Below are 15,586 nucleotides of genomic sequence, written 5' to 3'. Positions count from 1 at the left end.
CGGGCAAGTAACATACCGATGACAAAGGGAACAACGTATGTTGTTATGCGGTCTGACCGATAAAGATCTTCGTAGAATATGTAGGAGCCAATATGGGCATCCAGGTCCCGCTATTGGTTATTGACCGGAGACGTGTCTCGGTCATGTCTACATTGTTCTCGAACCCGTAGGGTCCGCACGCTTAAGGTTACGATGACATTTATATTATGAGTTTATGCATTTTGATATACCGAAGGTTGTTCAGAGTCCCGGATGTGATCACGGACATGACGAGGAGTCTCGAAATGGTCGAGACATAAATATTGATATATTGGAAGCCTATGTTTGGATATCGGAAGTGTTCCGGGTGAAATCGGGATTTTACTGGAGTACGGGAGGTTACCGGAACCCCCCGGGAGCTATATGGGCCTTAGTGGGCTTTAGTGGAAAGGAGAAAGGAGCAGCCCAAGGTGGCCGCGCACCTCCCCCCTCCCCTAGTCCTATTAGGACTAGGAGAGGTGGCCGGCCCCCCTTTCTCTCTTTCCCCCCTCAAGGAGTCCTATTCCAACTAGGATTGGGGGGGAATCCTACTCCCAGAGGGAGTAGGACTCTCCTGGCGCGCCACCCTTGGCCGGCCAGCCTCCCCCCTCTAGTCCTTTATATACGGAGGCAGGGGCGCCCCAGAAACACACAATTTGATCCATGTGATCTATTCCTTAGCTGTGTGCGGTGCCCCCAGCCACCATAGTCCTCGATAATACTGTAGCGGAGTTTAGGCGAAGCCCTGCTGCTGTAGTACATCAAGATCGTCACCACGCCGTCGTGCTGACGGAACTCTTCCCCGACACTTTGCTGGATCGGAGTCCGGGGATCGTCATCGAGCTGAACGTGTGCTCGAACTCGGAGGTGCCGTAGTTTCGGTGCTTGATCGGTTGGATCGTGAAGACGCACGACTACTTCCTCTACGTTGTGTCAACGCTTCCGCAGTCGGTCTGCGTGGATACATAGACAACACTCTCCCATCTCGTTGCTATGCATCACATGATCTTGCGTGTGCGTAGGAATTTTTTTGAAATTACTATGAAACCCAACAGTGGCATCCGAGCCTAGGTTATTTATGTTGATGTTATATGCACGAGTAGAACACAAGTGAGTTGTGGGCGATATATGTCATACTGCCTACCAGCATGTCATACTTTGGTTCGGCGGCATTGTTGGACGAGACGACCCGGACCAACATTACGCGTACGCTTACGCGAGACCGGTTCCCCCGACGTGCTTTGCACATAGGTGGCTTGCGGGCGACTGTCTCTCCAACTTTAGTTGAACCGAGTATGGCTACGCCCGGTCCTTGCGAAGGTTAAAACGGAGTCAAATTGACAAACTATCATTGTGGTTTTGATGCGTAGGTAAGATTGGTTCTTGCTTAAGCCCGTAGCAGCCACGTAAAACTTGCAACAACAAAGTAGAGGACGTCTAACTTGTTTTTGCAGGGCATGTTGTGATGTGATATGGTCAAGACATGATGCTGAATTTTATTGTATGAGATGATCATGTTTTGTAACCGAGTTATCGGCAACTGGCAGGAGCCTTATGGTTGTCGTTTTATTGTATGCAATGCAATCGCGATGTAATGCTTTACTTTTATCACTAAGTGGTAGCGGTAGTCGTAGAAGCACAAGCTTGGCGAGACGACAACGATGCTACGATGGAGATCAAGGTGTCACGCTGGTGACGATGGTGATCACGACGGTGCTTCGGAGATGGAGATCACAAGCACAAGATGATGATGGCCATATCATATCACTTATATTGATTGCATGTGATGTTTATCCTTTTATGCATCTTATCTTGCTTTGATTGACGGTAGCATTATAAGATGATCTCTCACTAAATTATCAAGAAGTGTTCTCCCTGAGTATGCACCGTTGCGAAAGTTCTTCGTGCTGAGACACCACGTGATGATCGGGTGTGATAGGTTCTACGTTCAAATACAACGGGTGTAAAACAGTTGCACACGCGGAATATTCAGGTTATACTTGACGAGCCAAGCATATACAGATATGGCCTCGAAACACGGAGACCGAAAGGTCGAGCGTGAATCATATAGTAGATATGATCAACATAACGATGTTCACCATTGAAAACTACTCCATCTCACGTGATGACCGGTTATGGTTTAGTTGATTTGGATCACGTAATCACTTAGAGGATTAGAGGGATGTCTATCTAAGTGGGAGTTCTTTAATTAATTTGATTAACTGAACTTAAATTTATCATGAAACTTAGTACCTGATTAGTATCTTGCTTGTTTATGTTTGATTGTAGATAGATGGCTCGTGCTGTTGTTCCGTTGAATTTTAATGCGTTCCTTGAGAAAGCAAAGTTGAAAGATGATGGTAGCAATTAGATGGACTGGGTCCATAACTTGAGGATTATCCTCATTGCTGCACAGAAGAATCACGTCCTGGAAGCACCGCCGGGTGCCAGGCCTGCTGCAGGAGCAACTCCGGATGTTATGAACGTCTGGCAGAGCAAAGCTGATGACTACTCGATAGTTCAGTGTGCCATGCTTTACGGCTTAGAATCGGGACTTCAACGACGTTTTGAACGTCATGGAGCATATGAGATGTTCCAGGAGTTGAAGTTAATATTTCAAGCAAATGCCCGGATTGAGAGATATGAAGTCTCCAATAAGTTCTATAGCTGCAAGATGGAGGAGAACAGTTCTATCAGTGAGCATATACTCAAAATGTCTGGGTATAATAAACACTTGATTCAATTGGGAGTTAATCTTCCAGATGATTGCGTCATTGACAGAATTCTTCAATCACTGCCACCAAGCTACAAGAGCTTCGTGATGAACTATAATATGCAAGGGATGAATAAGACTATTCCCGAGCTCTTCGCGATGCTGAAAGCTGCGGAGGTAGAAATCAAGAAGGAGCATCAAGTGTTGATGGTCAACAAGACCACTAGTTTCAAGAAAAAGGGCAAAGGGAAGAAGAAGGGGAACTTCAAAAAGAACGGCAAGCAAGTTGCTACTCAAGAGAAGAAACCCAAACCTGGACCTAAGCCTGAAACTGAGTGCTTCTATTGCAAGCAGACTGGTCACTTGAAGCGGAACTGCCCCAAGTATTTGGCGGATAAGAAGGATGGCAAGGTGAACAAAGGTATATGTGATATACATGTTATTGATGTGTACCTTACTAATGCTCGCAGTAGCACCTGGGTATTTGATACTGGTTCTGTTGCTAATATTTGCAACTCGAAACAGGGACTACGGATCAAGCGAAGATTGGTTAAGGAGGAGGTGACGATGCGCGTGGGAAACGGTTCCAAAGTCGATGTGATCGCAGTCGGCACGCTACCTCTACATCTACCTTCGGTATTAGTATTAGACCTAAATAATTGTTATTTGGTGCCAGCGTTAAGCATGAACATTATATCTGGATCCTGTTTGATGCGAGACGGTTATTCATTTAAATCAGAGAATAATGGTTGTTCTATTTATATGAGTAATATCTTTTATGGTCATGCACCCTTGAAGAGTGGTCTATTCTTGTTGAATCTCGATAGTAGTAACACACATATTCATAATGTTGAAGCCAAAAGATGCAGAGTTGATAATGAGAGTGCAACTTATTTGTGGCACTGCCGTTTAGGTCATATCGGTGTAAAGCGCATGAAGAAACTCCATTCTGATGGACTTTTGGAACCACTTGATTATGAATCACTTGGTACCTGCGAACCGTGCCTCATGGGCAAGATGACCAAAACGCCGTTCTCCGGTACTATGGAGAGAGCAACAGATTTGTTGGAAATCATACATACAGATGTATGTGGTCCGATGAATATTGAGGCTCGTGGCGGATATCGTTATTTTCTCACCTTCACAGATGACTTAAGCAGATATGGGTATATCTACTTAATGAAACACAAGTCTGAAACATTTGAAAAGTTCAAAGAATTTCAAAGTGAAGTTGAAAATCATCGTAACAAGAAAATAAAGTTTCTACGATCTGATCGTGGAGGAGAATATTTGAGTTACGAGTTTGGTGTACATTTGAAAAATTGTGGAATAGTTTCGCAACTCACGCCACCCGGAACACCACAGCGTAATGGTGTGTCCGAACGTCGTAATCGTACTTTACTAGATATGGTGCGATCTATGATGTCTCTTACTGATTTACCGCTATCGTTTTGGGGATACGCTCTAGAGACGCCGCATTCACGTTAAATAGGGCACCATCAAAATCCGTTGAGACGACACCTTATGAACTGTGGTTTGGCAAGAAACCAAAGTTGTCGTTTCTAAAAGTTTGGGGCTGCGATGCTTATGTGAAAAAGCTTCAACCTGATAAGCTCGAACCCAAATCGGAGAAATGTGTCTTCATAGGATATCCAAAGGAAACTATTGGATACACCTTCTATCACAGATCCGAAGGCAAGACTTTTGTTGCTAAATTCGGAAACTTTCTAGAGAAGGAGTTTCTCTCGAAAGAAGTGAGTGGGAGGAAAGTAGAACTTGACGAGGTAACTGTACCTGCTCCCTTACTGGAAAGTAGTACATCACAGAAAACTGTTTCAGTGACACCTACACCAGTTAGTGAGGAAGCTAATGATAATGATCATGAAACTTCAGATCAAGATACTACCGAACCTCGTAGATCAACCAGAGTGAGATCCGCGCCAGAGTGGTACGGTAATCCTGTTGTGGAAGTCATGCTACTAGATCATGATGAACCTACGAACTATGAAGAAGCAATGGTAAGCCCAAATTCCGCAAAATGGCTTGAAGCCATGAAATCTGAGATGGGATCCATGTATGAGAACAAAGTATGGACTTTGGTTGACTTACCCGATGATCGGCAAGCGATTGAGAATAAATGGATCTTCAAGAAAAAGACTGACGCTGACGGTAATGTTACTGTCTACAAAGCTCGACTTGTCGCAAAAGGTTTTCGACAAGTTCAAGGGGTTGACTACGATGAGACCTTCTCACCCGTAGCGATGCTTAAGTCTGTCCGAATCATGTTAGCAATTGCCGCATTTTATGATTATGAAATTTGGCAAATGGATGTCAAAACTGCATTCCTGAATGGATTTCTGGAAGAAGAGTTGTATATGATGCAACCAGAAGGTTTTGTCAATCCAAAGGGAGCTAACAAAGTGTGCAAGCTCCAGCGATCCATTTATGGACTGGTGCAAGCCTCTCGGAGTTGGAATAAACGCTTTGATAGTGTGATCAAAGCATTTGGTTTTATACAGACTTTCGGAGAAGCCTGTATTTACAAGAAAGTGAGTGGGAGCTCTGTAGCATTTCTGATATTATATGTGGATGACATATTACTAATTGGAAATGATATAGAATTTCTGGATAGCATAAAGGGATACTTGGATAAGAGTTTTTCAATGAAAGACCTCGGTGAAGCTGCTTACATATTAGGCATAAAGATCTATAGAGATAGATCAAGACGCTTAATTGGACTTTCACAAAGCACATACCTTGACAAGATTTTGAAGAAGTTCAAAATGGATCAAGCAAAGAAAGGATTCTTGCCTGTGTTACAAGGTGTGAAGTTGAGTAAGACTCAATGCCCGACCACTGCAGAAGATAGAGAGAATATGAAAGATGTTCCCTATGCATCAGCCATAGGATCTATCATGTATGCAATGCTGTGTACCAGACCCGATGTGTGCCTTGCTATAAGTCTAGCAGGGAGGTACCAAAGTAATCCAGGAGTGGATCACTGGACAGCGGTCAAGAACATCCTGAAATACCTGAAAAGGACTAAGGATATGTTTCTCATATATGGAGGTGACAAAGAGCTCATCGTAAAAGGTTACGTTGATGCAAGCTTTGACACTGATCCGGACGATTCTAAATCGCAAACCGGATACGTGTTTACATTAAACGGTGGAGCTGTCAGTTGGTGCAGTTCTAAACAAAGTGTCGTAGTGGGATCTACATGTGAAGCGGAGTACATAGCTGCTTCGGAAGCAGCGAACGAAGGAGTCTGGATGAAGGAGTTCATATCCAATCTAGGTGTCATACCTAGTGCATCGGGTCCAATGAAAATCTTTTGTGACAATACTGGTGCAATTACCTTGGCAAAGGAATCCAGATTTCACAAGAGAACCAAGCACATCAAGAGACGCTTCAATTCCATCCGGGATCTAGTCTAGGTGGGAGACATAGAGATTTGCAAAATACATACGGATCTGAATGTTGCAGACCCATTGACTAAGCCTCTTCCACGAGCAAAACATGATCAGCACCAAGGCTCCATGGCTGTTAGAATCATTACAGTGTAATCTAGATTATTGACTCTAGTGCAAGTGGGAGACTGAAGGAAATATGCCCTAGAGGCAATAATAAAGTTATTATTTATTTCCTTATAATCATGATAAATGTTTATTATTCATGCTAGAATTGTATTAACCGGAAACATAATACATGTGTGAATACATAGACAAACAAAGTGTCACTAGTATGCCTCTACTTGACTAGCTCGTTAATCAAAGATGGTTATGTTTCCTAACCATGAACAATGAGTTGTTATTTGATTAACGGGATCACATCATTAAGAGAATGATCTGATTGACATGACCCATTCCATTAGCTTAGCACCCGATCGTTTAGTATGTTGCTATTGCTTTCTTCATGACTTATACATGTTCCTGTAACTATGAGATTATGCAACTCCCGTTTACCGGAGGAACACTTTGGGTACTACCAAACGTCACAACGTAACTGGGTGATTATAAAGGATTACTACAGGTGTCTCCAAAGGTACATGTTGGGTTGGCGTATTTCGAGATTAGGTTTTGTCACTTCGATTGTCGGAGAGGTATCTCTGGGCCCTCTCGGTAATGCACATCACTTAAGCCTTGCAAGCATTACAACTAAATGAGTTAGTTGCGGGATGATGTATCACAGAACGAGTAAAGAAACTTGCCGGTAACGAGATTGAACTAGGTATTGGAATACCGACGATCGAATCTCGAGCAAGTAACATACCGATGACAAAGGGAACAACGTATGTTGTTATGCGGTCTGACCGATAAAGATCTTCGTAGAATATGTAGGAGCCAATATGGGCATCCAGGTCCCGCTATTGGTTATTGACCGGAGACGTGTCTCGGTCATGTCTACATTGTTCTCGAACCCGTAGGGTCCGCACGCTTAAGGTTACGATGACAGTTATATTATGAGTTTATGCATTTTGATATACCGAAGGTTGTTCGGAGTCCCGGATGTGATCACGGACATGACGAGGAGTCTCGAAATGGTCGAGACATAAAGATTGATATATTGGAAGCCTATGTTTGGATATCGGAAGTGTTCCGGGTGAAATCGGGATTTTACCGGAGTACCGGGAGGTTACCGGAACCCCCCGGGAGCTATATGGGCCTTAGTGGGCTTTAGTGCAAAGGAGAAAGGAGCAGCCCAAGGTGGCCGCGCGCCTCCCCCCTCCCCTAGTCCTATTAGGACTAGGAGAGGTGGCCGGCCCCCCTTTCTCTCTTCCCCCCCTCAAGGAGTCCTATTCCAACTAGGATTGGGGGGGAATCCTACTCCCAGAGGGAGTAGGACTCTCCTGGCGCGCCACCCTTGGCCGGCCAGCCTCCCCCCTCTAGTCCTTTATATACGGAGGCAGGGGCGCCCCAGAAACACACAAGTTTATCCACGTGATCTATTCCTTAGCCGTGTGCGGTGCCCCCAGCCACCATAGTCCTCGATAATACTGTAGTGGAGTTTAGGCGAAGCCCTGCTGCTGTAGTACATCAAGATCGTCACCACGCCGTCGTGCTGACGGAACTCTTCCCCGACACTTTGCTGGATCGGAGTCCGGGGATCGTCATCGAGTTGAACGTGTGCTCGAACTCGGAGGTGCCGTAGTTTCGGTGCTTGATCGGTTGGATCGTGAAGACGTACGACTACTTCCTCTACGTTGTGTCAACGCTTCCGCAGTCGGTCTGCGTGGGTACGTAGACAACACTCTCCCCTCTCGTTGCTATGCACCACATGATCTTGCGTGTGCATAGGAAATTTTTTGAAATTACTACGAAACCCAACATGCACACCTGGCCACTTAGGGGCTGTGCGCCCCTCTCACCCCATCCCATGTGATCAGGGGAGGTGGGGCGCATCCACCTGGCTTGGGGGGCAAGCCACCCTTGGGTTTCCCTAGGGGGCGCCCCCATCTGCCTTGGTGGTCGTCCCCTAGATGGGATCTAGGGGCACCCCTCCCTCCAGCCTTCCCCCTATGTATAGAGGGGGGGGGGAGAGGGTAGCCGCACCCATATGGATCTATTTGTGCCACGGCGCTGCTCCTCCTCTCCCTGGTAGTCTTTCTTCTTCTCCGTGAGGCTTGGCAAAGCCCTGCTGAGATTTCTCCACCACCACCGCCATCACGTCGTCGTGCTGCCGGAGGACTCGAGCTACTACTTCACCATCGCTCGCTGGATAGAGGAGGTGAAGGCGTCATCAAGTTGGATGTGTGTTGAACGCGGAGATGCCGTCCGTTGGGCACTAGATCGGGAGTTCGCGGGACGGATCGTGATTGGATCGCGAAGACGTTCAACTACATCAACCACGTTTCTTAACACTTCCACTTAGCGATGTACAAGGGTATGTAGATCTAATCTCTCTTCTCGTAGATGGTCATCTCTTAGATTGATCTTGGTGAGCGTAGGAAATTTTTTGTTTCCCATGCAACGTTCCCCAACAGTGGTATCAAAGCTAGATCTATGTGTAGATGACATCACGAGTAGAACACAAAGAAGTTTGTGGGCGTTGATATTCAAATTGCTTCCTTCCTTGGTCTTTCCTTGATTCAGCGGTATTGTGGGATGAAGCGGCCCGGACCAATCTTACATGTCCACGTACATGAGACCGGTTCCATCGACATACATGCAACTTGCATAAAGATGGCTGGCGGGTGTCTGTCTTTCCCATCTTATAGTTGAATCGGATTAGACAAAGGCGGTCCTCGTAGAAGGTTAAATAGCAACTTGTATATCACCGTTGTGGCTTTGCGTAAATAAGAATCGTTCTTTCTATATATCCATAGATCTAATCTCTTCTCTCGTAGATGGTCATCTCCTAGATCGGTCTTGATGAGCGTAGGAAATTTTTTGTTTTCCCAACGTTCCCCAACATGTCGGGCCAGTTACAAGTCCACATGCAACTGCAAAGCTGCAAGTGCACATGCACAAAGCGACTACAATTGGAGATAGGCCAATTGTGTGTTTTCTTTTTCTTTTTCTTTTTATGTTCTCATGCCAGTGCGTACCTGTGCAAAGTTGGTGCATATGCTTGATTTAATTTTATTTAGATTTTTCTACTAGTCGCATGAGCACTAGTTGCATGTGGCGCACACATGCAAAATTTCACCCGTCACAACAATTGTGCAACATGTGTGACTCAATTTTTTTTCAGAAATAACATTTTTTCTGCCCGCTCACGTTTGTGCAACTACATGTGACACACGTCATATTTGATGCAACCACCACTATTTGAGACAGGATCGCTACATCAAATTTGTATTATATTTATATGTACGGTTGCAAGTGAAGAAGACTGTTATCTAGCCTACGGGAGTAAATTGACATGATCCATGCAAAAAAAGAAGAAGAAAGAAACAAGCAGCAGTGAACATGATGCATCCTATATCCTACTTGACATGCGTAGAAGATGTGTGTCTAAGCACTTCCTTCCTTTTTTTTTCTCAAATACTCCAGCCATGCAAACGTAAAAAGAAAAAAGAAAAAGAAAACAAGACACAAGCAGCAGTGGACGAGGACGTAGTACAAAAGAAGCCCGGCCCAGCCTACATAACAACAAGAAAAGGCAGCACAGGGGAAAAACAATGACAACCTCTATTAGTGATGTAAAAAAAAGAAAAAGAGATGAATGAGACCAAAGTATATCTTATCTACTCCCTCCGTCCTAAAATAAGTGTCTCAACTTTGTACTAACTCTAGTGTAAAGTTATACTAAGGTCAAGACGCTTATTTTGGGATAGAGGGAGTAGATAAGTTCTAGGCATTCCTTTGAAAAAACACAATTATGTAACTCACAGTGCAACGGTACCATGTCGACAAAGCTGATGATTTTTTTTTCAGATAACAGAAAAAAAAGACCCGCCTCCACATACAAATATGCGCACAACCATTTAGACTCGTAACAATGCATGTACATCCATACGCATATAAGTAATTTGGCATGTTCAACCTGGCTTCCTTTCCTTTTTTTTTATAAATAAAGTTGGGACTTTATTGATTAATGAACATCAGTACATACTTCACCCCGAATACATTCCGGAATCACACCGCAGTAAAAACAATTTACAATATGCTCACAACGACGAACTGACTTATGTGCCAACATATTCAAACCACGCTTGATATGAAGGAAGGAGCGGCGAGCAAAGCCAGATGCCAGATACTTGATATCAGAAATCACGGCCCCTAATCTTGAGCGTTCCTGGTTTCATACCCTATTATTGGTACTAAAAATTTCACAATGATATATGATATCATCAATACCAAGACAAGCTTAAGAAGAGATAATGCTTAGGTGATCTAGTCATCTTCGAGGAGAGGTTTGGTTCCATCGGTGCCACCCCACTTTTGCACACGGCTTGAAGCTAGCGCAGCCTGCAATTGATGAGCAAGGTGGAAAGCTCAGGGTTTCCATACAAATAACAGGAAAAAAAAATACATATAATTTGTCTGAAATCAACACAAAGAAAGAAAGAAATCATAAGTATGATATGTGGTTACGGAAGATTATTGGAAAGGTTTTATGACATGTGTTCCTGTATGTATAGTTGTTTCAATAATTGGTGCCTAATTAACAGTTAGTTATATTATAAGGATAGGCTAACATCCTTCAATTAATTGACTCTTTAAAAGTTGTTGTGTTCATCAAGTTTTGACACACACACAAAACACATGGTGAAAACCGGAAGGGTGATGGAAATTCATATATACCTCTGCATTCCAATCTGTTCTCCACACTATGAAAAGTAAAATCAGTGTCTGAAGTGCAATCCCGCAAAGCATACCAGCCCAAATCCCCTGAAATTAGAGCCAGAAAAATCATAGAGACCGTAAATGTTCTTTATCATTCGTTAATTATGTTGCAATATGTAGTAGTTCAATGATCAAATAGGGAAAGTAGTGCCACTCTCCAATGAAATAACATGTATAAAGAATTACCCCCACTCCATAGTTGAACTTGTAGCCTAGAAGATAGCCCAAGGGCAATCCGAGAACGTAGTAGCAGCCTAGGTTGATGTATGCGACAAGGCCTTGCCATCCTCCTCCAACAGCAACCCCTGAACCATCATGAGATCGTGAACAAAATAAAATCATCACGCATGCTGTGACTCCAGAGACGAGGTTGAGGTGTCATGAACAAAATAAAATCATCATGCATGCTGTGACTCTGACTGTGAGAGGAAGAATCATAGTATATATATATACCTGAAACCACAGGCTGCACGCTGTTGAGCACCATGGTCAAGCCAAGGAGTCCCGCGATCTTGGAGACGGCGTGCTGGAGCTCCAAATCGGTGGTGTAGATGATGGCGAAGTTATCTCTGAAGATCAAGACGAGGGCCATGCATAGCAGCCCGATGAGCAGCGACTCGGCGATGATGACGATGACGGCGTGCATGGCTGCCCTTGGACGGCCAGCGCCCAGCTCATTGGAGACTCGAACGCTGAAAACGTAAACAGGTAGGTCCGTGGGTGGTAGCAGTTTGTTTAGAAACTACTTAAAAGTTGACGGTTGGTGAAGGTAGTGAAGAATTCTTGAACAAAACAAGAACCAATAAATAATTTTTTAATTACACGGAGTTTGAATGAAGCTGACCTGATAGCAGCGTTGATGCCAATGAAGATCATATTCTCCCACCCGTTTATGTTCATGCTGAAAAATGAAGCACGATCGAGTATTCTGTCAGCTCCATGAGCTATATATATGCATATGTATGATCAGTCCTATATATGAAGCATATAATATAGTGGAGTATACCAGACGCCGAGGGAGTCGACGGCAATCTGCGCATCCTGGAGGTTGCCGGTGAGGACGGTGATGGTGCTGAGGTACCAGATCTCAAGGCAGATCATGACGGCGGACTCGAGCGAGAGCCTGACGAACGCCCACATGTCGTTGAAGGCGGCCATGGACCAGCCCCTCCAGCCGTCCTTGCACCAGCCGATGATGTAGGCGGACTGGCCGAGCGCGATGGCCCAGAGGGAGAGGTTGTAGGCAACGGCGGCGCCGGGGGAGCCCCATCCGAGGACGGTGACGAGGAGGTAGGAGAGCGCGACGTGGAAGCAGAGGCTGCCGACGCAGATCCAGACGGGCACGATGACCTTGCTCTGCGACTGGAGGAACTTGGCGGTGGGGAAGTTGACGGCGAAGGAGAGCGCGCCGGGGAGGATGTAGAGCGCGAAGCGGGCGGCCTCGCGCGCGACGGCGGGGTCCTGGCCGATGGCGAGGAGGAGCGGCTCGGCGAAGACGTAGAAGGGCACCATGAGGAGCGCGGCGACGGCGAGGATGATCCAGGAGCGCTGCAGGTAGACGCCGAGCATGGACACCTGGCCGGCGCCGAACGCCTGCCCGCACAGCGTCTCCAGAGCGCTCCCCATGCCGAGCTGCATGCACGCGCGCGCGTATTAGCATCAGAAGAACATAGTCAAGGAACTAACTAACAACGGTGTGTGATCTAGCGACCGAGCAAAGCATATAGTTAGTATACAAAGAATCCGAGGGAGAAGGTGGCGAAGACGGAGAGGCCGATGGAGGCGGCGGCGAGGGGCAGGTTGCCGAGGTGGCCGACGAAGATCGTGGTGACGGAGCCGACGGCGTAAATGCTGAGCCCGGCGATGGCGATGGGCATGCCGATGCCCCAGACGCGCTTGGACTCCTCCCACGTCATGCGCGCAGCCTCCCGCACGGTGCTCACCGCCGCCGCGTCGGAACCCATCGCCCCCTCCCTCGGCCGGTTTGCAGGTTGCAGCGTAAATGGTCTGCGTCGGCCCTCAGCCTCGATGACAAGAGGAGTAATTTAAAGCGCGACAGTGCTCCTAGCAGTAGCAGCTACACGCGCGCGAGGAGGCAAAAATCACTATTCTGACATGTGGCGAAACGATATCATAAAATAAACTGTCCGCGAAAAAGTTTCATCTAGCTGACCTTGTGTAGAGCGTCTCTCTGACCGGCGCTACACGTCTGGTCAACGTTGCATCCGGATTGCCTGAAAAATACTAAGTCAGTGTATAACGCCTGAGAGCTAGATGCCATTCTAGAATCAGACGCTGCACAGTATAGGGTGACATCAAGCTGTCAGATGTCACCATGTGCGTTCGGTTTATTCGGTTTACATAGTTCGGTTTATACGGTTTTTTGGTTTGTACGGTATACTTCGGTAAATACGGTATGAAAATAAAATACGGTTCAGTTTCGGTATATACCAAATTATTTCGGTATGGTTTCGGTATATACCATAAAAATCAAAGTTGACGCGAATTTGAAAATGACATAATAATAATTTGCAAATTTATGACACAAAACACATACTATTTACACAAATAGTATATGAGTATATATATAAGTATATATGCATGCATTGATTCAACTGTTGATGGTTATGGACGTGCTTAGCATTTTAAAAAGAAAAAAATGACTATGTTACAAGGAAAATTTACATGCTTAGTAGTGAATTTGACTCATGTACAAGGAAAATGACAACTTGTACGGTTGTTCATCTCAAGAAATATAAATTTATTTTTTACTTCGGTTTATTTGGTTAACCGTTCGGTTTTTCGGTATATACCATAAAAACCAAAGTTCAAATCGGTATGAAAATTTCATACCATATCGGAACCAGAAACCATAAAAACCATAAATTCGGTTCGGTTCGGTTTATTTTCGGTATGGTTTTTCGGTTCGGTTTTAAAATGCACAGGTGAATTTTTTTTCAGTTCATTTTGTGATACTGTTTAGTGCACAGGTCAAATTTGTAGTTTTTTGAGGACTGTCCCTCACTGTTGAGTGTTGACTGGGGCTTGGGTCCCTTGGCACCCACAAAATAATACAGTAGTAACTTTGCACATGTGCGATGATGGGTACGTGCGTTTGTCCAGAGAGTGAATCAATTCTTGCTGATTGAATTGTTCAGTTTTCTTCCCAGCAAAAAAAGATTGAATCATATAGCGAGGATGGGATGAGTGTGGATTTTTGGAGGACGAGCTCCAGTGAGCTTGGTATTTTGAAAATATCTAAAAGCATATCTAAAAGTTTCAAAAAAAAAATCTAAAAAAATCCATGGAAACATATATGTATTCCATAAGAACATGTTAAATTTCATCTAAAAATGTTGTGATTTGTAGTTTGTACAAAAAACAAAATTCCGGCCCAACAACAAAAACAAATGGCACATGTAAAAATTTGTATTTGTCTTTTTTCAATACGCCACATGTAAAAGTATAATGATGTGAAATTTGGCACATACGTAGTATACATGTACAAGTGTGTTCACAAATAAATAAATAAAATCACGCTCTGAAAAAATAAAAATTGAAAACGAGCTCACTGGAGCTCGGCCTCCATTGCCATTTTTTGGGATGGGATGCGTTTATCAGAGAGAGTGCCGGAGGGGAACGTTTGGTTCTTGGGTACATATGTACCCTATATGGAAAAAAATAGCAATTCAATAAAAAGTCAAAAATTTCTGAAAATATTTTTGAAATAAACTTGACCTTTCATTGTACTAGTGAGAAAAGTTTCACAAAAGGAAAATTCCTCTTTGACTTCTTTTCAAAAAAGACAAATTTTCGATCAAAATAGCATGAACAGTGACCTATAATAGCAAATAAATTTTGTCTTTTTCTCTGTGAAGTCAACATTGGTTCTTTTTTTGGTGAAAACTTATATACTAGTGCGCGAGTAAGTCAAGGTAATTCTAAAAATACTTTTGAACTATTTTGACATTTTGTTTAATTATTTTAAAAAATATCCTATATAGGGTGTATATACATGTGAGAGCCAAAGGGTATTTCCCAGAGAGTGCCTTCCTACTAAGGGCACCGTATATCCTATCGTTATAATAACCGTCCATATGGCAATTTCAGTTGCTAACATTTGCAACTCGAAACAGGAGTTACGGATTAAGCGAAGATTGGCTAAGGACGAGGTGACGATGCGCGTGGGAAATGGTTCCAAAGTCGATGTGATGGCCGTCAACATGCTACCTCTACATCTAACTTCGGGATTAGTTTTAGACCTGAATAATTGTTATTTGGTGCCAACGTTGAGCTTGAACATTATATATGGATCTTTTTTAATGCGAGATTGTTATTCATTTAAATCAGAGAATAATGGTTGTTCTATTTATACGAGTAATATCTTTTATGGCCATGCACCCTTGATGAGTGGTCTATTTTTACTAAATCTTGATAGTAGTGATACACATGTTCATAGTATTGAAGCCAAAAGATGCAGAGTTGATAATGATAGTGCAACTTATTTGTGGCACTGCTGTTTAGGTCATATTGGTGTAAAGCGCATGAAGAAACTCCATTCTGA

At 44.1% G+C, this 15,586-nt stretch overlaps 1 protein-coding gene across 1 annotated transcript; it reads right to left on the bottom strand.

The window, feature by feature from the left end:
• Nucleotides 1–10,233: 10,233 nt before the first annotated feature.
• On the bottom strand, nucleotides 10,234–13,060 carry LOC125522309 (protein DETOXIFICATION 35). The gene is made up of 7 exons (XM_048687379.2): nucleotides 12,759–13,060; nucleotides 12,029–12,654; nucleotides 11,867–11,923; nucleotides 11,476–11,714; nucleotides 11,209–11,327; nucleotides 10,981–11,067; nucleotides 10,234–10,644 (listed from the first exon to the last, which is right to left on the bottom strand). The coding sequence occupies exons 1-7, from the start codon at nucleotides 12,984–12,986 to the stop codon at nucleotides 10,570–10,572; spliced, it is 1,431 nt and encodes a 476-aa protein (XP_048543336.1). The 5' UTR covers nucleotides 12,987–13,060; the 3' UTR covers nucleotides 10,234–10,569.
• Between the last annotated feature and the right edge of the window lie 2,526 nt (nucleotides 13,061–15,586).

The sequence above is a fragment of the Triticum urartu genome, chromosome 7A (genome assembly GCF_056163025.1).
Source record: "Triticum urartu cultivar PI428250 chromosome 7A, HENAU_Tu73, whole genome shotgun sequence".
NCBI lineage: Eukaryota > Viridiplantae > Streptophyta > Magnoliopsida > Poales > Poaceae > Triticum > Triticum urartu.
Note: the sequence above shows the minus strand (reverse complement) of the source record. Positions and strands in the feature narration are given on the sequence as shown.

What these genes read in the sequence shown, in the direction of transcription:
- LOC125522309 (XM_048687379.2), bottom strand. Translation starts at nt 12,986, where the DNA reads ATGGGTTCCGACGCGGCGGCGGTGAGCACCGTGCGGGAGGCTGCGCGC. An exon ending in GTCGACTCCCTCGGCGTCTG is followed by an intron (nt 11,924 to 12,028) that starts GTATACTCCACT and finishes TTCATTTTTCAG; the next exon opens with CATGAACATAAACGGGTGGG. An exon ending in GAACAGATTGGAATGCAGAG is followed by an intron (nt 10,645 to 10,980) that starts GTATATATGAAT and finishes CATCAATTGCAG; the next exon opens with GCTGCGCTAGCTTCAAGCCG.